The 25,933-nt window shown below is 52.6% G+C and overlaps 2 protein-coding genes across 5 annotated transcripts; both read left to right on the forward strand.

Moving 5' to 3' along the window:
• Positions 1-36: 36 nt before the first annotated feature.
• On the forward strand, positions 37-7,110 carry Tarm1 (T cell-interacting, activating receptor on myeloid cells 1). 3 transcript variants are annotated; one of them, XM_027921535.2, is made up of 7 exons: positions 39-152; positions 711-739; positions 4,274-4,309; positions 4,422-4,712; positions 5,019-5,315; positions 6,155-6,292; positions 6,921-7,110. In XM_027921535.2, exons 2-7 carry the CDS (start codon positions 712-714, stop codon positions 7,016-7,018), a joined length of 888 nt encoding a protein of 295 aa, XP_027777336.1. In that variant the 5' UTR covers positions 39-152; position 711; the 3' UTR covers positions 7,019-7,110. The 3 variants fall into 3 exon arrangements, with proteins under 3 accessions (XP_071460753.1, XP_027777336.1, XP_071460754.1); XM_071604652.1 differs by lacking the exon at positions 6,155-6,292 and having other exon boundaries at positions 37-152; XM_071604653.1 differs by lacking the exon at positions 711-739 and having other exon boundaries at positions 106-152.
• Vstm1 (V-set and transmembrane domain containing 1) lies at positions 3,344-25,933 on the forward strand. 2 transcript variants are annotated; one of them, XM_071604651.1, is made up of 11 exons: positions 3,344-3,347; positions 10,323-10,375; positions 13,118-13,153; positions 13,263-13,547; positions 14,185-14,475; positions 17,578-17,616; positions 19,376-19,547; positions 24,342-24,437; positions 24,714-24,751; positions 24,847-24,878; positions 25,708-25,933. In XM_071604651.1, the coding sequence occupies exons 2-11, from the start codon at positions 10,342-10,344 to the stop codon at positions 25,810-25,812; spliced, it is 1,128 nt and encodes a 375-aa protein (XP_071460752.1). In that variant the 5' UTR covers positions 3,344-3,347; positions 10,323-10,341; the 3' UTR covers positions 25,813-25,933. The 2 variants fall into 2 exon arrangements, with proteins under 2 accessions (XP_071460752.1, XP_071460750.1); XM_071604649.1 differs by lacking the exon at positions 3,344-3,347 and having other exon boundaries at positions 10,191-10,375.

Raw genomic sequence — 25,933 nt, forward strand, 5'->3', positions numbered from 1 at the left:
CTTCCTGATGTGCCTGCTGGAGGGAGGCACTGCAAGGCCACTTCCTGGGTCAGGGAGGCTGTGGCTGGTCTGTGGGCTGCAAAACCAAGAAGGACGCTTGGAACAGCTGGCAGCGGACATGATCCCACGGCTCCTGTCCCTCCTCTGCTTCAGTAAGTGTCCCGGGGCCATCCCCTGGGGCTGCAGAAAGTCTCCTAGTGGTGAGAGGTTGGGGACGGATAGAGAGAGGAGTCACAGGGAAGAGCTGGACCTTGGTGATGCAGGGGAGGCACGAGTTCCAGCCCGTGCCAACCTCCTGGTTTTGCTGAGTGCCTCTGCACCAGGCTGCCCGGGGGTTTTGGTCTTCTCAATATCACTCAGCCTTTTGTGTAAGTAAAAGTGTTGAAGATAGAGACTTTATATCAGGGTCGTAATTAAAGTCCGATGTCAAGCGGAACGTAACTGTAAAGTAGATAAGATGCAGAGGAAACAAGGTCCGGGGTTCCGACCCTGCGCCGTTGCTGGCCACGGTTCTGAGCCTGCCGCCTGCTGTTTTCTAAGGAGGCAGTTAGCTATGACGGCAGTATAGAGAGGCTGGCTTCAAATGGAATTTCTTCCTGTTATAATCAAAAGTAATACAAGAGACATCAGAAGATAACAAATAACAGGTTTTAAAAAAAATATTTTTTAGTTGTTGATGGACCTTTATTTTTTATTTATGTGGTGCTGAGGATGGAACCCAGGGCCTCACACATGCCAGGCAAGTGCTCTTCACTGAGCCACAACCCCAGCCCCAGCCCCACAGATAACAGAGTTTTCAGGTAGGATTCGATACTTTACCCGCCCTTCCTCCCACCTGAAATCATTGCATAGAACACCTGTGGGACTGGTGCCATACTTGGGGAACACCATTCTGTTCTATCCCCAGCCCCTAAAGAGCCCTGCAAAAGCAAGTTCGGTCCACTTTTACAGCTTAGGAATTTAATCTGTATTTGCAATGTAGAGTGACTTGCTTAGGACTGCATGGATTCAGGGAAACTGAATTTCTAAACAAGACCGTCTGTCGCCACGTGGTCAATGTTTCCACACAGCCACGGAGGTCCCCTGGGAGGGGCATGTATAGAAGGGGTCCTTGGTGTGTCCTGGGGGTATGGGAAGGGACTTGGATCTGGAGAAATCTGAGGAGCTAGAGTAGTTCAGAATGTGCCCAGCTGTGGGGCCAGAACGCAACCCCGGAAAAATACCTTTAGAAACAAGTGGCGCTGGATCCCCCGAAGCCCTGAAGAAAGCCGCCTGGCCTTGATGTGGCCTTGGGGTCCTTCCGTCACTCTGATTCTTTGACCCCAAAACTTCAGGTTCCCGGAGCTTTTCTTCTGTGAGAGGCCTGTCTAAGGAAGAGGTGTTCAGATGTGTTGGGGGGACTGGGCAGGTAGCAGGGTTCCAGAACCTTCACTCCTGGGTGCACCAGTTGTAGGGTGTCAGGACGCTGTGTCAATACTTAGGACTCCGTTTCCTCCTCTTTCAAGGTCAGCTTAACAGGTTCGTGTGTGAGTGAACAGTGCTCAAAAATGATTCTTGATTTTTTTTATGAGATGGGGTCTTGCTGAGTTGCCCAGGCTGGCCTCAAACTTGCCACCCTCCTGCCTCAGACCTCTGAGAGCTGGAATTACAGGGGTGCACCACCATGCCTGGCTAATGATGATACTTTTTGTTATTCTTCCGTCTCTGACTTGGTTAGGGACTGATTCCGTCAACTGTTTCTTTGAGAGAGCTTCCCTGGCTGTCTGCATGGAAATCTCATTCCTTCTTTTTTATGGCTGAATAGTATTTCATTGTAGGTGGGATAACATATAGCTCCATAGACACAGATCTAGATCTAGAATGGGACTTTTTCCAAGGAGCTGGTTCTCGAAGTGGCAGAAGCAGAGACGTCCCCCAAACTGCCAAATGCAAACTTCTCCTGTCCCTCTTCTGTTCATATGAGTTACCTAGTCTAGGTATCTTGTAGGAGGGGCACCGTGCATGTCCTCTTTTCCTGGCACCTCCCCCTGGCGCAACGTCCTCAAGGTCTGCCCACCATGGCCTGGCATGTCGACATTTCCTTGTTCGTGTGTGTGTGTGTGTGTGTGTGTGTGTGTGTGTGAGTGTATGTGTGAGAATAACATTCTATTTGAGGATGGACTACCTTTAGCTTATCCATTCCTCAGTCGACGGGCACTTGGGTATTTTCCTCCATTTAGCTATTTATTACTTCCCTTTTTAAAACATGAAATGTATTTTCAACCGATTCTTGTATGTAATTTTAGCACAAAAGCCTAGAAACTTCCTCCTTTTACTACTAAGACACAAAACTGTTTGCTCCGCAGTGGAGGAAAAAGAGGAAATCTCTTTGAATCAGCCCAATCTCTTTATTATGATAGTGTCCATACTCAGGCTTGATGTTCATTTGAAAGAGGTCTTGGCACTCAGGCAGAACCGAGTCCCCCGTGTCTGGGCACTTAGGGCAGGACCACTGTGAATGGTCACCTGTGTCAAGACACCTTCACTTAGAAGTTTCTTTTTGCATCAGTTGATGTCCGAGTCTTGAGAGGTGCGGGTCTGGTTCATTTAGAGTGGGGTGCTCCCCCCCGCCTCTTATTCAAATCACCAGGGGCATGTGGAAAAGTGCCAGGGCCCGAGCCCATCCCAGGGATCCTGACTCGTGCTTCTGGGTTGGCTCTGTGCACTGGACTTTCCCAGGTCCCCAGCCCAGTGGGCAGCCCAGGGTAAGACCACCCAGATGGAACATCCCACAAGTGCAGCTACCTGTGGGTGGGCAAGGTTGTGTTTTCTGGACTATCTGTTTGGATTTTTTTGAGGCTTACACAGGGCACCAAACATGAAAAGAAGTAATGGTAAACACTGGGTCAGAAGTCCTTCAGGTTTAGAGTAAAGGCTGGCTCCCCTAGCCCTCCCCAAGAGCCAGTCCTTCGCCCCAGCAGGTGGATATGATGGTGCAGTATCGGAAGCAAGGGAGGAAGACGGGGTGCTGTGGCCAGGAGCACCCGGGCCCATCCTTGTAAAATATGACTAATGCTAAAACTGAGCGGCGGTCTGCTTTGTGTTGCTATAACAAATTACCTGAGGCTGTGGCTCCTGCTGTAGTGGGCGTTCTGTTGGTGATATCAAGTGCCCGAGGGAATCAATTTAGAAGGAAGAAAGGTGTATTCTGGCTTGTTGTTTCAGAAGATTCAGCTCAGGGTCGGTTCCACGTGGCCTTGGGCTTGTGGCAGTACAGTACATCATGGCGGGAGCCCACGGTGGAGGAGGCTGCTCATCCCACAGTGGCCAGGAAGCAAAAGGAGACACATGGGAAGGGGCCAGGGTCCCCATCACCCCTTCAGGAGCACACCCCCAGTGACCAGGCCTCAGCACACGAGCCTGGGGGGACGCTGCAGATCCACACTGGAGCAGCTCCCATCCTGGTGGCTGGAAAGTCCAAACAGCATGGCACTGGCATCTGGCAAGAGTGCCCTGTCCTGCCTGGCAGAGAAGGGGCATGTGTGCTGGCGGGGGAGCTGGCCTGGTCCTGTGGGAAGGGCATCAACCTTCACAGGCGCTGCCCTGTGATCGCATTGCTTCTCAAAGGGGCCACCACCTCAGTACTGTTCCCTGGGGACCTAACTAACCTCCAGCACTAGAGACTTTAGGGGACACACTCAAACCCCATCATGGGGCGTATCACCAGTCAGCCAACACGTGCTGCTGATGGCCGACCAGGAGCCAGGGCCTGGACAGACCTGGGGGCCACACAGAGACCAGCCTTCCTGCTGCTCCGTCACAGCACCTCCATGGCATGGGGCACAGACACTTCTCTCAGCTCCTAACTATGACGACCAAGTGGTTTCGTCTTCATCCACGTCACCCGAGGTACCAAGCCTATGTGGGCTGTTCGGTCCCGGGAGTCTACAGGAGATTCCTACTCCAGCAATAGGGTCCTGAGGTCCTCAGGAGCAGTCATGGTCCCCCAGGCCTGAATCCTCCCCAACAGTCTGCCTGGCAGGGAGCCCTCCCCTGGGGTCAAGGCAGGGGGCTCGCACCCTGCGCCCCAGGCTGTGGCGGACTTGGTGGGAATACGTGAAACCTGGGGATAGAAGATGAGAACAGAGGCTCTGTCGGAGCCCGGGGAGCGCAGGTGGGAGCACGGGAGGCTGGCGAGGGGTGGAGGAGACCCGGCAGCACACGCGCAGCCCCGGGACCTGCATCCAGAGGGTGAGCCAGGGTTGGCTCAGCTTCCTCACAGGCTCTTTTGCAGGATTGTGTGTTGGCCAAAGAGACCCCCCAGGAGATGGTGAGTGATGCTTCTGCCCACGCTGCCGGGTCCTTGAGCAAGAACGTCCCCAGCCCTACCCTTTCTCCCACTGGGCTTCTGCGACCCAGCCCTGAGCTCTGCTTCCTTCCAGGCTCCCTTCCCAAGCCCACCCTCAGCGCCTGGCCCAGCTCCGTGGTCCCCGCCAAGAGCAACGTGACTCTGCGGTGCTCCAGCCCCGTCCCGGGGATCCGATTCATTCTCAGAAAGGGACCTGATATTTTGGATTCCAGGCTGCCACTGGATCCCACTAAGACAACGGCCGAGTTTCTTCTCACTGAGCTAGGACCCCGGAGTGCTGGGCCACACACCTGCGAATGCTTCTGGAGAGGGTTCTCTGGTGTGACCTCTCAGCTCAGCAATGTCCTTCTGCTCTTGGTCACAGGTGAGAGGAGGGGTTGCCCAGAATAGCATGTGGTGACCCTCAGATGGACGGATGGAGGTGAGGAAGAGGGGGAGGGGTTGGGCTGTCATCTCCAGAGCATCTGGGGAGGGGCTGGGACAGGACTGGATCCCTTGGCTTCATCCAGGACTGTGGGAGGGGACATCTCTGTCCTGAATCCAGAGCAGACAGTGGGGGAGGGGAGGTGGGGCGGGGACTTCCTGCCAGGCCGGGGGTGGGGGTGGGGGTGGGGGGGTGGTGGGGGGGGGGGGCCTTTCCCCAGGACCTCAGAGCTACCTTCCCTTGCAGGGTATTTGCCTAAACCTTCCCTCCAGGCCCATCATGTGGGCCAGGTGACCGCAGGGGGAGAGGTGACCCTGCAGTGCCAGATACCCAGCACCATCGTGCGGCCTTTGGAGTCTGCCCTACTGAAGGCCGGGACCCCGTCGCCCGTGCAGCTGCACAGACCAGTGGGGTCGGAGTCAGACTTCTCCCTTCAGGGCGTGACAGTCAATGACACGGGGACCTACAGCTGCATCTACTACCAGGCAAGGGCTCCCTTCTGGGCCTCGGACCCCAGCCCTGCCCTGGACATCCTGGTGACAGGTGAGCTCTTTGTCACCTCTTAGTCTGTCGCTTCTCTTAACAGCCTTCCCTTCCCCAGTTTCCTTTCCTCGGTTGCTTCTGGCCCTTGGTGACCCCTGCGCCATCCTTCCACATCCTGAATCCTGCCTCTCGGGTTCCCTGCATCTCTGCGGGTCCGTGTGGTCCTCGGGATCGGATTTTGTTCTCAAGGACTCTCCATTTTCCACCTGGTTTGGCGCAGGTTCTCCTCGGGTCTCTTGTCTCTGGGGCCACTGTTAGGACTGAGTGATCGTCCAGGCCAGCAGGTGGCGAGGCCAGCTGCCCTCTCCCCTCCTTCAGCTTTGTGAATTCTCTTTTGTGCCTTGAGACTGTGTGCGGAGTGCGACTGTTTTATAGTAAGAAATAAAGGTCTGGCCAGGTGCGGTGGTGCACGCCCGTAATCCCAGTGACTCGGGAGGCTGAGGCAGGAGGATCGGGAGTTCAAAGCCAGCCTCAGCAGCTCAGTGAGACCCTATCTCTAACAAAAACATAAAAAGGACTGAGGGTGTGGCTCAGTGGTTAAGCACCCCTGGGTTCAATCCCTGGTACCAAAAAAGAAAAAAGGAAAGGGAAGAGGTAAGGTCTTTAGGTCTTTATGGTCGTTGGTGAGAGCAGCAGAGGGCTTCCCCGACCTGCGAGGGACTTGCTGTCTTCCCTAGGGACTCGGCCTGCAGGGAACCCTGTTGCCCATGAGGTGAGCCTTGGGCTCCTGGGGTGGGCTGAAGCCAGGACAGGAGCCAGGGCCAACACCAAGCTGCGCTTCTCCAGGGCCAAGTCCAGCCGCAGGGAGGCCTTCACGGCCTTGCTGGCCTTTCTTTCAGTTCCCCCGAGGGCCTCGTCCGAGGGTTACACCAAGGGCAACCTGGTGCGGCTGGGAGTGGCGGCCGGCGTCCTGCTGATGGGGGTGGTCCTCGTGCTGGAAGCCTGGCATGCTAGCGGGGTGCCACACGCTCGGCCAGGTAAGGCAGCTGAGCACCGCCCATGGCGGGCAGCTGCAGCGACGCCCCCACGGTTGGAGGGGTGTCTCTGGTGAACAGAAACAGAATACACTATTGCCACGTCCGCTTGTTTTTATTTGCCAATTTTATTTGCCTCAGTCAGCCTGGGAGGAAGAATCAGGTCATTTATTGTGCACTAAATACGTCCTCCCACTCCTGGTGAGATAGATGATTGCCACCAAGCAGCTGTTCGTAAAGATCCACTGTTCCAGCAAATTTCAGCGACCTGGTGCCGCGCCACTGACTGCAGCCACCCGGTGCTCCACCCGCCCGGGTTCTCTGAGCACCAAACTTACCCGGGGCCCTCTCTGGTTCCTCCACACGGGTACAGATGGCAGATTAGGTAGACTGTTCTTTTCACCATGTGCGACTGTCTTATTCATTTTAGGGACAGACTCTAAATTGTTATGGGGTGCCAGTGAAGCCCCGGTCATAGTAGAATTTAACAAGGAGCCGTTAGCCTCCATGACAGCTCGCCAGCACCTGAGGGGAGGAGGGGAGGCGGAGGGGGGCCGCCGTAACCTGTGTTAGAGGTGGGGATACGTTAGTGATCCTCTTCTGAATTCAGGTCTGTTCTTGGCACCCACAGGCTCCCCCCAGATCCCCAGTGCACCCGTGAATCCTGGACAAGTTGGGTCAGCTGGTCTGAGACAGTGTCCTGTGCCACCGGGTCTCCCAGCTCCTTGAATAATGGCTCCCTCTTCCTGACTCCTTACCTGGGACAGGGACAGGCTTGGCACCCTCACCAATAAAGCATTTTTATGATTATCATAATAAAACGTAGGAGCTCTTTTCTCTACTGACACAGCCATGTCACCTGGATTCTAAGCCAAAGCCCATGTATGTATGAACCTTTTCTGTGATCCCAATTCTATCAGTTTGGTCATTGTGGCTTTATTTTTCCTTTTCCTAAGAGTGTATGTTGAGAATATAAAATATACATGATATATATATATATATATATATATATATATCATCTATTATAATACATACTTATATTCCTGATAAGTTGCTGATTGGACATTTTATCCACTTTTATGTTTAGTTGAGTTCTTTTTTGGTGGGGGGCAGTACTGGGGATGGAGCCCGGGTCCTGGGGCATGCTTAGCTGAATTCTTTATCTTCTTAACTTTGCAACGTAAAGATACACACAATCTGGACACAAGCCCCTCAGCCCATATACGCTGAGCAATTATTGGTTTCAGTCCATGCCCTATCTTCAGATTTTAACTTCTTTTTTCCTTTCTATACTAAGTGTTGAACCAGGGCCTTGCACTGAGCCAGCTCCCAGCCCCTTAACATCTTTTGAAAAGCAAGAGTTTTGAATTTTGGTGAAAATGAGAAACCAAGAATATTTTTCCTTTATGGGAAAACCTTCTGTATCCTAGCTAAGAAATGTGTTTGCCCACCCCTTGGTGAAGGACTCAATTTTCTGGTTTCCCTTCCCAGTTTTCTGGTTTCCCTTCCTATTTCTGTTGCCTCTCTCCAGTGCCCTTTGCCCTGGTGTCAGGGCTCGTCCTGGCTGTCCCCTGTGCCTGGCCTTCTTCACCCAGATGTTCCTGGTGTGCTCAGGCAGCAGGAGGGCTGTCTAGCCCACCATCCCAGGGAGAGGCTCACCACTCACTCCTGCTTAGGAGGCTTTGGGCTGCTGTCTGGTCAAGAGTGGCCACAGTTGATAGAGCTCTGGTTTTACAGCCAGTCTGGGTGAAGAACACCAAGGAAAATCTCTCTCTCTCTCTCTCTCAGTACTAGAGATCAAACCCAGGGGTGCTTTACCACTGAGTAACATCTCCAGCCCTTTTTATTTTGAGAGAGGGTCTCGTTAAGTTGCCCAGGCCGGCCTCAGACTTGCAATGCTCCTGCTCCTGCCTCAGCCTCCTGGTGCCTGGGATTGCAGGTGTGCACCACCACATCTTCTTCCCGACCCCCCAGTGCTGGGGATCCGACCCAGGGCCCCTCATCCCATGATAGGCAAGTGCTGTACCACCGAGCTGCATCCCCAGCCTCCCCTGAGTTTTATTGACAGATAATTGACAAACAAAATCCTTACAAGGCTGTTGAAACATACCATCCATTACCATTAACTATGTCACCTCGCTGTGCAGTCGCTGGGAACTCCTCCTGACGGATGGTGACTCGGTACCTGTGGAATACTCTCTCGCCTTTCCCCACTCCACCTTTCAAGAGAAAAATTGGATGCTATCTATCAAAACTCCATATCCACACTCTCTCTTAGAATCTGGCTTGAAGATACCCTTAACCCTGTAAACACACACGAGTGAACATTGCCAATAATTGTACCTATGGGAAGGTTTGATTTAGAGCCCGGCTCACTGCTGGCCCTAATCGAATCTTTGCCAGCAACGCTACCCAGTTTCTAATGGAGCATGAAAAATGGCCTCAGAGCTGGATTCCCTCACCTCCAGGGCAGCTGGTTCAGGCGAGGGGCTTCAGGACTCAGGACGCTCTCTCCCGTCCACAGGGGCTCACCTGGTTTGGGTTCCCTGCCACACTTTCATCTCCATCTAGAACCCGTATTGGAGGCGCGGAGAATCAGTGATCCTCTTCTGAACTTAGGTCTGTCCTTGGCACCCACAGCCTCCCCCCAGATCCACAATTTATTTTTAGAAATAAGATGCACTGAACAGGACACAGGCAGAAGAGGACTCTGCCCGAGTTCCAACCCTGCCCGTTCCTGAGCCCCACGGGCTGAGATGCCTGCAAGTTCCACACGATGCTGCTCAGATCTGCTGCTGGGAGACTTGTCCCCTCCCGTTCTGGAGTATTTTGATGCTGATTCTTGTGACCATTTCAGGAAAGAGATTTCAGATATTCTTACTCCAGGGAAATGATACATTTTTAAGGTGATAGATGAGCTCCTCACTCTCATTTGGTCATTCTACACTGTGCTCATGTACTGAAACATCACATTGTACATCCTAAGTATATCCAGTTATTATCTGTCAATTAAAAATGAAGCTAAACTAATAAAATTTTAAAGCACTTTATTAAGGTGGGATTGACATGTAAAAAACTTTATATTTAATGTCTACCACCCAGTGAGTCTGGGGTAAGTGCACACCTGTGAAGTCATCTCCACCAAGGACAGACACACATCCATCACTTGTAAGCCCCGCCGCCCTTATTGTTATCCTTATTCTGTGATGAGCAGAGAGACTGGCGACGTCTGAGAGACATCGGTGACCTTGTGGGTTGTCTGTGCAGATGCCGGCTCTCTGGTGTTGAAAATGTCCTGTGGTTATGTCACCACTGGGTGGGTGGCTGAAGGGGACGTGGGTGCTCTGCTGCAGTCGGCACTCAGAGCCGCAGGTCCATGCTGGCAGATTCCACCAGGGATGGAGGATATTCTGGAGAAGTTGCCCCGAGGAAGCGTCCTTGTGTGTATTCTCTAAGCAGCACCGGGTAACAATGGTTCCTGGAGCGGTTACCCTGTATCGGGTATCACAGGTCATCCAGATACTTGGAAGCATGCTGTGGTTGTGTGCTGTGCCTCGGTTACATGCCAACACTGCCCCATTTTCCATAAGGGACTTGAGCATCCTCAGATTTTGGTTTGGGGTCACTCTGGAAACAAACTCCGTCAGATAACAAGGAATGATGACTCTTTTGTGTGTGAAACTGTAACCATCTCCAATAGCTAAAAGCAACAACAACAAAATTAAAACATCTTAATGAAGATGTAGACATATATAATACATAAATATAGTAAAGAAATATTTGTTCAAAATTAGTTTACAACGTTGCTGGGCAGGACCCCCAGGAGGCGGGGCAGGTGGAGCCACACCCCAGCATCTGTGGAACGTGTGGTTACCGCTGGCTTCTGGCTTCCTGAGTCAGTTGCAAGAAGGAAACGCTGCACCCGGTGATGACAGATCCAAAGCATCAGAGCAAAGCCTCATCCTCTGCTCTGGGCTCGTGGCGGGCAGGCGGGGAGAGCGCTGCCTGCTCCGCCTGAAGCCAGGGTCGGTCGGGCTCCGGCAGAAGGCGCTATGAGCGCAGAATCCCTGTGGCTGCTCTGCCTCGGTAGGTCTCCAGTGGGCGCTAGGGCTGGATGGGGGTGGGTTCACGCCCGGGAAGGTGGAGTGCAGGAATGGATGGCCCTGCGAGGGTGCGTCAGAGCTGGCCGCCTCGGGCTGTGCGCATCCTGAGAGACGGGAGCCCAGGCGCAGGGCTCGGGGACTCCCAGCCTACTCCAGGAGAAAGGCAGTGCTCCGCGGGCATCTCCAAGGCTGCCCTCTGACTGTGCCCTCTTGCGGAGGGCGTCCCTATGGGCTACAGCGGACAGGGGCTGTCCTCAGTTTGAGCCTACCCTTATCAAACGGCCGACACTGTGAAAAGCAAGGTGTGGACAGAGGGAACAGGGTAGCCCAGAGGTGCCCTCCTCTGCCCTGTGCTCCTTAGGTGGCTGCTGAACCCCAGCGCAGCCAACCTGGCATAATGGGAACTATTCTCTCTCAAGTGCTGGCAATGCCCATTCCTTACCAGGGTGCCGAGGGGCTCTGCTCCCTGCCCCTCTGCCTGGCTCTGGCACCAGCGATCCTGTGTATTCTTTGCCATGTGGATGTATTGCTGCAATCTCTGCCTCTGTCCTTACTCAGCTTGTGTGTGGATGCCCCCCCCCCCTTCTTCGTCTCTGTGTCTCTTATCCTCCACTTACAGGGACAGCGGTCACATCAGAGGATGGCCCCACTTAGCCTAACTCTTCACGTTTGTAAAGCGGGATACTGTCCACAGTTGTGGGAGCTGGAACTCAATTGTGTCTCCTGGGGACACAAGTGAACCTTTAACACCCTCCTCCTCTGGCTGTAGTACTCTTCCAGAAGCAGGTCTGTGACACAGGACGGGCCAGTCTGACACTGCTGGACGTTTTTAGACCAGCAGTGAGATGGGGACTTCTTTCCTCCCCGAGTGTGACCTACAAAGATGCAAGACTGTAGCTCCTACAGCCCTGTTCCTGGGCCCCTTCTGCTCCAGCCGGCGTCCCAAGGGAGCCAGACAGGAAAGCCAGGAGAACAGAGCCTGGAGTGTTGGCACTGCCGGGCACCGATAGGCAAGGCGTGCACGTGAGCCAGAGCCACCTATCAGTCTTCCGCTTCGTTTTATTTGGGGTGAACTTTTAATATTTAAATTTATGTAGGTCTTGACTAGACAGGGTAAGAACACCAATGCACATAAAATCTTAAAGTTATTACTTCCAAGTGTATGAGGTGGTGACTGAGTCTCTACTGGTGACGTTCAGCAGCACCTTGTCAGGTTCCGAGACCCTCATCAGCCTGCAGGACCTTTGGTGCTTCCTCCCCATATGTTGGTCGCTGCTCCCAGCATCCACTCTGTCTCTCCGGACTCTCCCGTTCTGGATGTAGCATAAAATGGAATCATATCCTGGTGGCCTTGGTGCCTGACTTTGTTCACTTAGCATCATGTTTCTGAGGTTCACCCACATCGTAGCATAAATCGTACTCCCTTCTTTTCTGTGGCTGAATAACTCTACAGAGAAGTGTAGATCTCACCAGGTGCTGTGTTCAAAGGACCTGTCAGACTGTAGCTAGTTTTTGGTAATCCAGTAGCAGGTCTTCTACACACTCTCAGCATTTACCTACAGCTACAATTTTAACATCTGTACCGTCTCTGTGTGTGTGTTGCCATACTCCAATGCAGAGCCGTGCAGTTCCCGCGCTGTTTAGGGGCTGTTGCCTTCCGTCAAGTGGGAAGAGCAACACTGGAAACCTAGCTCCCCAGCCAGGCACAGAAGCGCACACCTGTAATCCCAGCAGCTCCGGAGGCAGGAGGATCCACAAGTTCAAAGCCAGCCTCAGCAAAAGCAAGGCACTAAGCAACTCAGTGAGACCCTGTCTCTAAATAAAATACAAAATAGAGCTGGGGGTGTGGCTCAGAGTTTAGTGCCCCTGGGTTCAATCCCCTAAACAAAAAGAGAAAAGAAAGAAAGAAACTGAGCTCCCCAGAAGAGGATGGTAATGTAAACTCCCAACTACCGGATCACCAAAAACTAGCTCCAGTTTATAGGTACTGAAGAGAAGCTTGCAGAGAGCAGAGCCAGGTTGACACGGGCCCCTTGACATGGGTCCCCCTGGAGGACAGTCCCCACCTACCCTCATGGCCCTACCCACGCTCACACAGCTGAAGTCCTGTCTAAGGCCCTGCCTCTCTCCTTCCTGGGGAGGCTGGCGTCCGTGCTCTGACTCACCACTTGGTTCAAAACAAGGACAGACAGCCTGAGACAGTTGGTGGCTCCAGAGACATACTAGCTTCCCCCAGAAAAACGTTCCAGGCTGGTGTCCCATTCCCCCGGGGGCTCCTCAGGCTCCCTTCCCAGGAAGACCTCAAGAAGGAGCAGAAGGGGGGCTAGAGCAGGCAGCTGGCCGGCCTGAGGGAGGGGCCTGAATCTCCAGGGAGGCAAGGGGTCCCTTTGAAGGAGTAGAAAACCCTCTGCACACCCCCACGGTAAAGCGACCTTTGCATTTATGTAAGTGTGTGACTGAGAACCACAACCTTGGAAAATGCCCGCCGTGCGAGGGGGGAGGGGGGAGGCCGAGGTGAGTGATTTCTACCTGGTGAAGGGACTGATCCTGAAAGGGTTGTGGGAGTGTCCCTCTGTGCGCAACTTCTGAATGACAACAGTGAGGCCCGGAGCAAGCCGGGGGAACTATGGGGACCTACAGAGGTTAACCTGGGTTGTTGCGCTCTCTCCTGGTTGCACGCGAAGCCAGGCGCACAGCCATCTCTCAAAAGCATCCTCTCTTCCAGGGCTGTGCCTGGGCCTTGCAGACCAGGGAGAGAACGGTGAGTGTCCCCCGGTCCCCTGGCGTTCCTGCACTCCACATTTTCTGGCCTTCTCCTCCAATCCTCCTGATTCCAGATGAAGATGCAGTTAACTCTGAATTCTTTCCAGAGAAACTTCCCAGGCCCTGGCTCTGTGCCTGGCCTAGCTCTGTGGTGGAACTGGGGAGCAGTGTGACTCTGCAGTGCCAGTCTGGTTTCCAGAATGCCACCTTCATGCTGGGGAAGTTGCACGACCCCGGGTTCAAGCAAGAGCAGAGCTCAGCAGAAACCAAGGCTGAGTTCCCCCTGGCCAGCCTGCAGCCTGAGGATGCCGGGGGCTACTTCTGTGCCTACAAGACGGCAGCCACTGGCCAGTGGTCAGAGCAGAGCCAGCGCTTACAGCTAGTGGTCACAGGTGAGGGGGCGGCCTGAGATCACCTCCTTCTGCTGCAGTGGGCTGGGAAGAAGGAATCCAGGAGCCAAGAAAGACCTGGGGGGAGCCGGGGAGGTGGGAGCCGAGTGTGGGGATTCCCGGGGGTCTTCATGATGCGGATGTGGGGGGAGTTTTAGAATATAATCAATTAATTAAGGGTTCAAGGTACAGGGAGGCCATCAGTCGAGGAGACACCTGCCGCTGAGACAGCTGGTGACTCAGTGCCTGGGGAGGAGCTCACTGCGCCACAGAGGCCCCATGGCAGGGAGCCAGGGCTGCTCAGGCCACAGAGGGAGGGGGAACTGCGGGCAAGAGCCACCTTGTATTTCCATAGGAAAGAGTAGGTTGGGACCCGCTCCTTGTCCCGGGGTGCTCCTGGTGGCTTGCACTTGGTCCTGGGTGGTGGGGAGGGGGGCTGTGGTCCTGAGTATGAGAGCCCCGTGGGGCAGGGGGCTGGCATGGGGCTCTGGATGGGGTGATTGGCACTGGAAAGCCAAAGCCTGACAATGGGATTAACCAGCCCAGCTGTTAAGGGGAGTCCCTTCAAGGCCACCAAGGCCCCAAGGCATGTGGGGCCTCTCAGCCCTGGCTCTTCCCCTCACTCCTCCTCCTCCTCCAGGATCCTGGCCAGCACCTTCCCTCTCAGTCAGTGCAGACCCCGGGGCTGCTCCAGGTCACAGGACGCTGCGATGCCTGACTCCAAACAATGGCTCTGAGTGCCTCATCACCGCTCTGCTGAGAACAGGCACCCCAGACCCCGTGCAAGTCAAGGAGGGGAGAGAAAACCAAACCAACTTCACGCTCCGCGAGTCGAGCGAGGACAGGGGAAACTACAGCTGTGTGTACTACCAGTGCGACTGGCCACACCTGGGCTCCTCCCGCAGCAGCCGCCTGGAGATGCAGGCGACAGGTGAGGATTCAGGTGATGACGCTGACTTTGGGCACGTGTCCAGCGTTTTCTATGCTCCAGACTCTACAATAAGCAACTTACCTCCATTAGCGTGTTCAGTCGTCTCTCCCTATGAGGGTGGTTTTTGCTTATAGAGATTAGGGGTGACCTCCTAGGTACACAAAGATAATTAGCCTCACAATGCTGTTCAAACATAAGTTTAAAATTAATTCCTATTAATGCCAAAGAAAAGCCAGAAAGAATGACCGGTACACTCTGAGGGACGTAGGGAAGGTGACCAGTGGAATGTGGGGCTCATGGGAGGTGGCTGCATAAGCACCTGAGATCTCAAGGAAGGAGCATAAGGGGTGATTTTTTTTTTTGCATTTTTTCATCCATCCATCCATCCATCTATCCTTCCTTTCCTCCAACTATCCTTCTATCATTCATCTTCACATCATCCATCCATCCACCCATCCATCCTTTCTTCCAACTATCCATCCACCCATCCATCCATTCACCCGGCATCCATCCATCCATTTATTCACTCATCATCCCTCCATCCCTCCATCATTTTGTCTACCAATCACTCAACATTCTTCTTCAAGTGACCGAAGTTGCTCCCAGTAGGAGAATCCCTGGGGAACTTCACAATAACCAGCGTGTGTACAAGTAGCCACGTATCCACGTCTGTGGCTTAGCTTGGACTTGGGACTTGAAGACAACATTTGATTTTTGACTACCCCTTTGGAAGGCTCAAGATAATTGGTGCTCCAGCCATGTGTTCCTCACCCTGAAATTAATTTCCTATTTTATCCCTAATAACTTTTTCTTGCAGTCTTAAGAATTTTTTTTTTATCCATACTTTAGACCTAAAGTCGTGGTGCTAGTTTGCCAGGTCCCAGCTGTTTGCTGGTAGATTGTCTATTCTCCCCTGATCCTCTCTTTCTCAGCTGCCTGTTATGCCAACAGACAGGCTATACTACCACTTTTCAGTGATTCAATTATTCAGACCTCCTTCTCCATTCAGAACGTTTGTTGCTTTGCAAACCACTTTCTCGTTATTGCCCCTCACCTATTACAAAATGAGAACATGAATGCTTCTGTTACAGAAGAAAATAAATTAAAAGTATACAGCACAAAGTGGCTGTTCATTTACCCTACAAACCTAGATACTTTGATATGTAGTATCAGCAGTAACAGACAGATCAGTTCTCTTGGTCAATAGGAGCATACATCATTTTTGGGGGGAGAAAAAAAAATAAATAAGAAGATATGAAGCTTATGTTTTAAAAAAATAATAGATAAACCAAGTGTGGTGGTGCACACCTGTAATCCCAGCTTCTCAGATAGTAGATAATTACAGGTGTGGTGGTGCAAGCCTGTAATCCCAGCTACTCAGGAGGCTGAGGCAGGAGGAGGCAAATTCAAGGCCAGCCTGGGCAACTTAGAGAGACTCTGTCTCTAAATAAAAAAATAAAGGGACTGGGGAAGTGACTCAGTGGTAGAGTGCACCTGGGTTCAATGAAAAAAAAAAAAGTTATAGATGGAGAATAAATGATAACTAACTAACCAACTAACTAGCCACAACTCTAGCAGCTTACAACAGCCGTTTATGCATGCCGTGGTGTTGGTGGGTTGGGAGGCCAGGCAGCACCTAGCTGGTTCCCTGCTCGGGGTTCCCAGGCTGCGGCCCGGTGTCAGGCAGGGCTGGGCTCTCATCTGGAGGCCTGACTGTGGAAGAGGCTGCTTCTCCTCTCCATTGCTTCTCCAGAGCCCACAGGAGAGAGGCAGAGAGGGGGGGGGGAGACTTCTCCCCTAGCAAAACAATCTCCTGTGGACTAATGTCACCACTGGAGGGACATCCCATAACCTTTGCATATCTGTCGTTAGAAGCAAGCCACAGGTCCCCGCACTCAGGGAGAGGGGACAGCACACAGGTGTGCACACAGGAGCTCGGGCTGATGAGGGACCTGGAGTCTGAGCCGCAGGCATGGAGGACAGGAGTGACCCGGCCATGCTGACCTCTGGGGAAGGGCATCCAGGAGGGAGAACAGTAGGAGCGAGTTCCCAGAAGTACCCATGTCTGGGAATGGTCGGGAAGCAGAAAGGAAGATGGAGAGGGGAGAGCAGGGTGAAGGGTGGGGCCCGAGTGGCCTGGAGCAGGAGTATCTGACCCGCCCACAGACTCTGCTCTGAGGCACTGGAAGCCCCGGCTTTAAGGACCTCTGGCTCTGGGACGGCAGAGGCTTGGAGGAGCCCAGGAGGGTGCTGGCAGCTGTATCTCAGGCAACGGGACACTTTATTTTAACATATTTAGTTGTCAAGGCGATAATGATTATCACGGTCAGGTTACTGAGCACATCTGTCACTGCACTCCTCATCAGCCCCCAGAGCTTGTTCATCAGAAACCTTGTGCCCCCCCCCCCACACGATTCACCTGAAATACACCAGACACAGAAAGACAGACGCTGTGTGAACGGAATCTAAACCAGGCAAGCTCCCACAAACGGAGGAGAGTGATCGTTTCCGGGGCTGGAGGTGGGGGACATTTCAACTTAGTGCCACTGGACGTGGGATGTGGACTCACCCTGACCTGTATTTCAAGATACATATTGGTGCCAGGGATTGAACCAAGAGCGCCTAGCCACTGAGCCACATCCCCAGTCCTTTTTATTTTTTTTTACTGAGGTAGGGTCTTGCTAGGTTGCTTGGGGCCTCACTAAGTCACTGGGGCTGACTTTGAACTTGCAATCCTCCTGCTTCAGCCCCTGAAGCTTTTGGGATTCCAGCTGTGTGTCACTGCCCCAGGCTTCAGATACACATTTGAGATAGAACTTACTGGTTGTGGTGCTGGGCTGGATTCACTGTTGCAGAGATGTCAGAAAGTACGGGGTGGTCCTCGCGAGTTGGCTTTAGAATGTGGGGGTCCATGGTGGTCTCTGTTGAGGTGGGAAGATGGACAAGGAGAGAGACGGAAGGGATGGGATTAGTAATGCCTTTCATAAATGTCACTCTTCTGCTTCCCAGAGAGGGCCCGAGCCCCTCTGCAGGATCGAGGACTTAATGCCTCAACGTTCCCATACAACTTTGTGATTCCTTTCCTTGCATCCTGTTTCCTAGATGAAACTGATGGACCTGGAGCTCCCTCCACAAAAACAGGTAAGATTGTTAGAAAGGAGGTGATTTCCCAATTAGGTCTGCTTCCTGGGACGGGGATCCCCTTTGCTTCAGAGCACAAGAACTAAATGCCCACTTTCTCTGGGTTATTGGGGGAAGCGCTGCCTTCTCTGGGGCAAAGATCTCTGAGGCACTTACAGGTTCTGGAAATGCTGGTGGGTACACAGCACAAGGAGCATCGTCCGCCATGTCACATGGTGATAACTGTGGTGGATCTGGGGACTGTTTGGGGTCTGGGACCTGTGCGTTGCAGTGCTTTGGGAAAATGTGTGATTGAAGACATTTTAAAGCTCTGAAATTCTCAAAACCAGGAAACTATATTATGTTCTTTTTTCCCCTCCATGAGCAAGTGACTAAGAGTCTGTCCTTAGAGTTTCCCCCCAAAATCAGGGCTGTTGGCAGCAGGAGGCTGGAAGAGCTGGCCCAGACTTTAATGGCCCACTACGTGCTTAAGCAACCTTTCTTTCAGCAACCCATGACCTTCCTGTAATCTGCCCAGTGGCGAAACTGAGAATGGCATCGCGAGAGTCTGTGCTGGTGAAATTTATTTTGGGAAAGGTACCCCCAGTGTGCTCTTGCGGGATGAGCATCAGTCTTGAATAGGGTTGGATTCCATGTTAACAGACTTGGAAATGATTTCTGCTCCAGCTTTATGGACGCAGTTGATGCCAGGAATGTTTTCTCGAGGAACTCTGAAATCTGAGAGAGCGGAGGAGTGTGGGAGTATCGGAAGCAAGCAGGCCATCTCATGAGACGTGCAGCTTTGAGCTCTTGGATAATTCATTTCCCTTTTTGTTTTATTTTTCCTTCTATTCACTGTCGTAAAGTGCGCCATTCAGTAACATTTTGTGTCTTCACAAGGTGGTAGAACCATCACCACTATCTAATTCCAGAATTCCAGAATATTCTCACCACCCCAAAATGAAATCCCCTATCCATTGAGCAGTCCCTCCCTCACCAGGCCCTGCCCATCTGTGATCTGCTTGTCTGTCTGTCTGTTTCTGAGCTCAGCACTGGGGGTTGAACCCAGGGGTGCCGCTGAGCTCCATCCCAGTTCTTATTCTTTCATTTTGAGACAGGGTCTTGCTAAGTTGCTAAGGCTGTCCTTGGACATGCCACCCTCCTGCCCTGAGTCTCTGGAATTCCAGGCGTGTGCCCCTGCCCTGACTTTCTGTTTAATTTTTGGGAATTGCCAAGCCGTTTCCATCGTAGCTGTGTGATTTCACCTTCCCACCAGAAACACGGGCAGGTTCTGTTTACCTCCACCTCCTCGTGAACACATGTTTTCCTCTTTAAAAAATTATAGGCCTCCTAGGAGGTACAGATATGAATTCTTAAAACATCCTTTCTGAGTTCAAATTTATCTCGGCACAGTTCTAAAAAGAATAAAATACCCTTCTGCAGAGGAATGACGTCCCCACCCTGCATTGTCACCTCAAAGCCTCCAGAAACGGACCCTCACACCAACTTCTAGGTGAAGAGCTTCACCACCTAACTCTGACCCGGGGCCCGGCTTCCCTGTGGGCACCTGAGGCTTTACTCGTACCCCGCTCTGGCCGTGCCCACTGCTCGGTCGGGGGATGCCAATATTGTGGACACTTTGTTGTTTGTTTTGGCCATTTGGAAACAGTGATGTGGAACTTGACCAGGCTGTGTGGACACCGCAGTGTGAAGCCAGGTCAGTGGCTGTGGGACCATGTGGGGAGGGTGATTTTGCAATGATTTACTTCTCATTTCTTAGGAACTGCGGGTGAAAGAAGCCATAGTCCAGGAAGTGGGGGGGACGGCCAGGAGGAGGTGAGGCAGCAGACTCTGTGCTTCCACGGACGGTCCCAAAGGTCCCGAACAGAGGTGCTCGCCGGCGTCACTGTCCCTGAGATGCGCGACTCAGTGCTGCTCTGGAGGGTTCCTGGGTGAGGGTCATCGAGAGACAGGCCCTTAGGGACACTGGGAAAGTGAGATTTTAGGGGAGTCAGGACGAGGCCTGGGAGGGAAAGAGGCTCAGCAGGGTGGCCATCTCGCCCTCAGATGGCATCTCTAGTTGTCTTCAGGGAGGTGCTGGAGTCGGGGTGGTCACAGCACAGGGGCAGGGAGCTGGGGTTGACACTCCCACAGCGATGGCCGTTGACCAAGGGCCCGTGGCTTTCTGGATTGTCCCAGGCAGTCGCCCAGACACAGTCACCCGGCAAGGACAGCTGTGGGGAGGGACGGTCTGCAGTGTGCAGCAATGGTGGGCTGCAGGGGAGCCCGTGGCATCTGTTATGGGGACGAGATGGGGGGACGCAGTCATATGACCTCGTCTTTATCCTGCATGTGGCCGCAGCTTCACACCAAGTGCTTTAAAGTCCTGATTTCTCGTCACTGCAGAAATCCTGTTAGGCGTGATCACCTGCCCACTGCCCTTCTTCTATTTAACCAAACAGTAACCTGCTCTGAGAAGGGAAGGGACACTTACAAAGTCTGCAGTCCCTGCACGACTTCCTGCTCATCAATTAAGAAGAGCCTCCCTGGGCTGAGTGTGGTGGCACACACCGTCATCGCCGCCACTGGGTGGGCTGAGGAAGGAGGGTCAGAAGTTCAAAGCCAGCCTGGAAAACACAACTCTCTCGAAATAAAAAGGGCTGGGGATGCAGCTCAGGGGTAGAGAGCCTGCGTCACATGCCCCAGCCTGGGCTCAGTCCCCAATGTCTCACACACACACACACACACACACACACACATACCCCAAGAGGATGCACGAAACATAAGGAGATCCGTTAGCTCTGTGATTGGTAACAGAGGGTTGGCTGACAGAGGTGATAGCTAGGTAATAGATACCAGACAGATGACATAGACTGGAGGCAATTCAACGTGTGACATCTTCGATAAAAAGATTCGAGGAAAGTAGGTAGGTAGAAATATACTTAGAGATGGTGGAGAGGTAACCAGTGGATACCTGTATACCTACATAGAGGACAGATTAGACCTCAGGAGTAGATGGATTAGACAGATGATTCCACCTATAGACAGTGAGGTGACAGGTGGGGGCGAGTCTGGGGCAGTGACCCTGGGTCAGTGCACTGGACAGGAAGTTGTGAAGGCCTCCGACCTGGTTCCACACATGGCCACAGATGGTCCTATATCCGGGAAACATTGCCAGGCCGGTGCTCACTCATGAAGGTGGCGGCAGGCTGCCCCTGTGACTGTGGACTCCGTCTTCAGCTTCTCAGCCTCTGCTTCCCAATCCCACAGGCCTCCCATGTCTGCTTCCTAGACTATTAGGGGCAACAAGGAGCTGGGGCGGACTGGGGCCTGCTTTTGCAGAGCTCTGGGAGCGTCCAGCATGGTGGAGCCGCGTGTGTGCCCTGCAGCTGGGAGTGGGGCTGGATTCAGGGGCGCGCTGTCACTTCTGGAGACTCAGTGTCTTGTGTGTGGCCTGGGGGGTCTCTCTTGAGCACGGTGCGCGCGGGCATGGGCGGGCTTCTCCACAGTGCGCTCACTCTGCTCCCGACAGGACCTCCTGAGTCCTCTCCTGGAATCACGTCTCCTTCAGGGTCCTGCAGCCCCACCCTGAACGCCCTTGGTGCCCAGGTCCCCCAGGCCCTGCCCATTCCAAGCCCCACGAGCCCAGGGAAGGGCGTTGAAGTGAGAGCTACGGCCATGTCTGTTGTCAGGGCTGCAGAGAGCAGAACCCAGTGTGCCCGGAGACTTATTTCCAGGAATCGCCTCATGGTTTGGGGAACTGGCCAGTCTGGAAGCCGCAGGCTGGAGATGGGGACGCTGATGCTGCAGCTTGAGCCAAAGACCCTCGGAGCCACCACCCCTTCCTGCTCGGGGACCTCCATCTTTTCCTCTGAGGCCGTAACTGATGGGCCGAGGCCCACCACATTTTGGTGGGTGATCTGTTCTGTGCAGTCCTGAAATGTCTTAGTTGAAATGTCGATCCCAGCCACAGAAGGCCTCGCAGCAACGTCGGGACTGGCTTTTGGCAGAACAGCTGGGTGCCATGGTCCAGCCAAGCGGACATACAAAATCAACATCGCAATGTCCTCTGTGGCCTTGCAGGATAAGACAAAGACGCGCCCCTTGACACTCTCCGTCTAGAAACCAGTTTCCTACACACCCAGGCTTCTGGCTGTGCCCGATGGCACCAGGATTCTATATGAGACTCAGAAATACTGTGGTCACAAAAGACACCCCCTGGGCCCGATGGGCTTGGCCTGGGCCTGCGGGTTCAGAGTCCAAAGGGAGAGGAGCATCTAGGAAACTAGTCGGACCTCGCAGGCTTTCCCGTTTCGTTGTGGTAACAAATGCATGACATAAAACTTACCACTTTTACTACCTTCTACCTTTCTTCTCCTAACTACAAACATGTACTCCACATTCTTTTTTTCTAGATGTACGATTTTTTTAATGGTCTAAATTTCATTTTATTTGTCTCTTAAAGGACCATTTGGTCTTTTGCTTTTCTTAAAATACAACCAAGTTACAACTACATGGCACAACTAAAAGGGTAATCTATGATCTGCAAGTTGATTAATTTTTTTAATTATTATATTTATTTATGTATGACAGCAGAATGCATTGCAATTCTTATTACACATATACAGCATTTACAGCGCAATGTTTTTTATATCTCTGGCTGTATACAGAGTATATTCATACCAATTCGTGCCTTCAGGTTTTCTGAGGAAACTTCAGACTTTCCAGAGTGGTTGTACCAGTTTACAATCCCACCGGCAATGTATGGGCGTGCCTTTCCCCCCACATCCTCACCAACACTTATTGTTGCTTGTATTCTGGATAATTGCCATTCTGAGTGGAGGGAGCTGGAATCTCAGTGTAGTGTTAATTTGCATTTCTATAATTGCTGGTGATGTTGAACATTTTTTCATATATTTGTTGGTCATTCATATTTCTTCTTCTGTGAGGTGTCTGTTCAGTTCCTTTGCCCATTTATTGATTAGGTTATTTGTGTGTGTGTGTGTGTGTGTGTATGTGTGCGCGTGCTAAGTTTTTTGAGTTCTTTATATATCCTGGAAATTGATGCTCTCTTGGTGCAGGTGGCAAAGATTTTCTCCCATTCTGTAGGCTCTCTCTTCACATTCTTGATTTTTTTCCTTTGTTGTGAAGAAGCTTTTTAGTTTGATGCTATCCTGTTTATTAATTTTTTTTTAAATTTTACTTCTTGTGCTTTAAGAGTCTTATTGAGGAATTTGATTCCTAGGCCCACACGATGGAGAGCTGGGCCTACTTTTCTTCCTAGTAGGCACAGGGTCTCTGATCTAACCCTAGGTCCTTGATCCACTTTGAGTTACTCCAGACTCTTAAATCATTCAGTAGGTGTCTTCTGAATTAAGGATTCTGTGTTCAAGGATATCCATTTTGTCACCCTTTGTCACCTTCCTGTAGTCAGATTCCGCTCTTGTCATTCTCTGGGCTTGAATTCTGGCTCCAACCCCATGCGAGGGCTGGTGTCCTGGTTTCCAAGGGCACTTTCTTTCTTCCACAGGATTTAGAGAGCTGGGTCTCCCTGCTGTTTCTTTCTTTTTCTTTTTAACCTATCACTAATGTTGATTGTTTAATGCAGAATCAAGACTCACACACAACATCAGGGCTTTCTCTTTTCTTCCACTGGCCGTTGGGACGTGGCTCAGGGGTCCCCGCTGCATGGAGGTCCTGTCTTGGGCACCTGGTATTACCGCCCCCCCCAGCCCGTGCCCCAGAGCAGTGGCAACTAACCGGCCACAGCCAGCCCCAGGGGTCTGCTTCCTGTCTGGTTTCTTGTCTGCAGTTTTTTTTTTTCCCTCTCTCCAGAACCTTCTAACTTCATTGTCAACTCGCTGCACGTAAGAAAAGTCAGAAAATACTTGAACTTATGAGCTGTTCTCAGCCAGAAGAGTTAGTGCGTCTAGTCCATTGTGTTTCCAGAAATAATAGCAAGCTGCCTCCTCGTGTCGGGGGCTTGGGGAGGGGGTAAATGAGTGGGTTCAATGTGCCATTTTGAAGGCAGAAAAAAATAAAGTGATTCTTGACTCAGGTGCGAGTTGGGACTTTTTGTTCATCAGTGATTGTGTCTCGCATTGCAGTAAGTTGGCTAAATGTTCACCCCTTGTGGTTTAGATGGCCCCAAAAGCTCATGTGTGAGACAATGAAAGAGCATTCAGAGGTGAGATGGTCAGATACCAGTGGATTAGTCCACTGATGCAGACTAACTGGGTGGTGACTAGGCAGATGTGAGTGGCTGGAGGAGGTGGGTCACTGGGGCAGTGCCTTTGGGGTTTATATTTTGTCCCTGCTGAATGGAGCTCAGAGACAGAACAATTGCCTATTAGGAGCAAGGCCCTGGTTCCATACCCGGCACCAAAAAATCAATGAGTGAATGGATGGATTAAAAGTTCAAAATGGAGGTAGTAAGTAGTCAGTCTACTTATGTGCTTACCGTGGAGATGAGGAAGACGTACACACAGCAGCTAGTGCAGAGCTGGCTCTCAATCAATGACCAGAACGATCGATCGCAGAGGATGGAACTCCCTGGCGGCAAGGCACGTCCCAGGCCTTTGCATGGGTCCACGTCTCCTCCCCACCATTCAGCAAAGCGGCTGCCACAGCTCCCTCACACTACAGGGAGAGGAGGCGGGAGGGTGGGGGGCGTCCCAGCTGGGGAGCCAGGCCGCCAGGCCCCTGGCTGCTTGTGTCCCAGCAGACTCTGCCCACCCTTCTCTCAGCAGACCTCAGAAGCATCCTTGCCGCCACCTTCAGCTGCCTGGCCATCGTCCTCCTCCTCATCTGTGTCTTCCTGGTGGACGGGTGGACACGGCAAGGTGAGCTGGAGGCCGTTCTGCCAGGCCGGGGTGGGCACGATGAGAAGGCGTCCTCAGGAGGGAACCCCTCCCTCTGCTCTTTTCAGACGCTTCGGGCGGAGACTCCTCCAAGAGGTAGATGGACACAAGCCCCCGACAAGGCCTGTACCCCACCCCTTTCTTCAGAGACCCCGTTTGCACTTCAGGGATTGGCGTCCAGCCCACCCAAACCCCGCCCCAGCCCTCTGTGTGCCTTTCCCCTGACCTCTCCAAAGCCCGTCTCTCTCCCCCCCCCAGAAGCAGCCATTCCAAGTGTGACAAGCAGGAGACTTCAGGTGAGTGACAAAGAGATGGGTAAAAACCATGGAGAGAAAAACCGAATGCCTGAAAATTGATATTCTCTCTCTCTCTCTCTCTCTCTCTCCTACAGATTTCGCTCACCTGGAAAATTCACCTGTCCCCGTGAGTGCCCCCCTCAGGAATTCCCAGAAGCTCACTCACTGCCAGTGTGGGTCACGTCTGCCCCCTGGTGTACCCCACTCTCTGATTTATGATGCCCCAACTCACCCAGGTGGCAGGAGGCCGGCCGGCACTGTGTTCACCCCGTGAGCCTGAGTCCAGAGCTGCTGGGCTCCATCCAGGGTGCCCCTGGTCACCACCCACGTGGTCTTAGAGTAATCACAGGATCCCCAGGGATTGGGCTTCACTCCGGTCCCCATACCTGGTGGATATTGCACCCTCATTTTAGAAGGCCTGGGGGACCCAGCAGGATCGCAGACGTCAGGTTTGTCAGGGTCTCTGTCCCAGGTCGGCGTCCCAGCCTCACAGAACCCACGGTTGGTCTGCTGTGCGTTTTTCTTTTTTCTCCTTTTCTGTTCTGATCTGGTCTATTTGCCATGTTCAAATTCTGGCATCAATTAACAGAGAGTTGGAGGTAGAATTATTGTAATGATGCAATATTTCACAGCCAGTGGCTGCAGAGGAGCAGTTCCTCTCCTCGACCCTGGGCCTTTGTGGCAGTCCCTGTGAGCATGGGCAGGACACCCCACCTCCTCGAGCACAGCTCGGAGTGGGCCGTCCAGCTGAACCGGCACCATGTCTGTTCTTCTGCTCTGCCTAATGCAACCAGCACCAGTGCATGTGGCCCCTGAGCATGCAAAATGCAGCCAGTGGCACCGAGGTCCTGAATTTCAATGCAACTTAGATTAATGTGGATTTAAGTAGCCCTCTGTGGCTAGGGACTGCCACATTGGACCACCCAGCTCTACAGACCCTCTGTATCCATCTCCAGGAAGTGACCCATGTTGAGCTGAACGCCGACTTACCCTCCGAGGTGGCTTCTGTCCCCGCTGAGGTGCCCCCAGCATCTCGAGAAGGTGCAGAGCTGGAAGTGTAGAAGAGGGGGACGCGCTGGGGGAGGGATTAGGAGCACTGTGGTGATTGGGAATGCGGAAATCCACTTGTCCCTGCGGCCTTGCTCGTAGCCACATCAATAAAAGAAGTTTCTCATCTCAGAA

Source organism: Marmota flaviventris, chromosome 18 (assembly GCF_047511675.1).
Source record: "Marmota flaviventris isolate mMarFla1 chromosome 18, mMarFla1.hap1, whole genome shotgun sequence".
Classification (NCBI taxonomy): domain Eukaryota; kingdom Metazoa; phylum Chordata; class Mammalia; order Rodentia; family Sciuridae; genus Marmota; species Marmota flaviventris.

Coding starts and splice junctions, on each gene's coding strand:
- Tarm1 (XM_071604653.1), top strand. CDS start 119: ATGATCCCACGGCTCCTGTCCCTCCTCTGCTTCA. Junction 4,713..5,018: donor CCTTCTGCTCTTGGTCACAG/GTGAGAGGAGGG, acceptor CTTCCCTTGCAG/GGTATTTGCCTAAACCTTCC. Junction 6,293..6,920: donor GGTGCCACACGCTCGGCCAG/GTAAGGCAGCTG, acceptor TGGCACCCACAG/GCTCCCCCCAGATCCCCAGT.
- Vstm1 (XM_071604651.1), top strand. CDS start 10,342: ATGAGCGCAGAATCCCTGTGGCTGCTCTGCCTCG. Junction 14,476..17,577: donor CCTGGAGATGCAGGCGACAG/GTGAGGATTCAG, acceptor CCTGTTTCCTAG/ATGAAACTGATGGACCTGGA. Junction 24,438..24,713: donor GGACGGGTGGACACGGCAAG/GTGAGCTGGAGG, acceptor TCCCCCCCCCAG/AAGCAGCCATTCCAAGTGTG.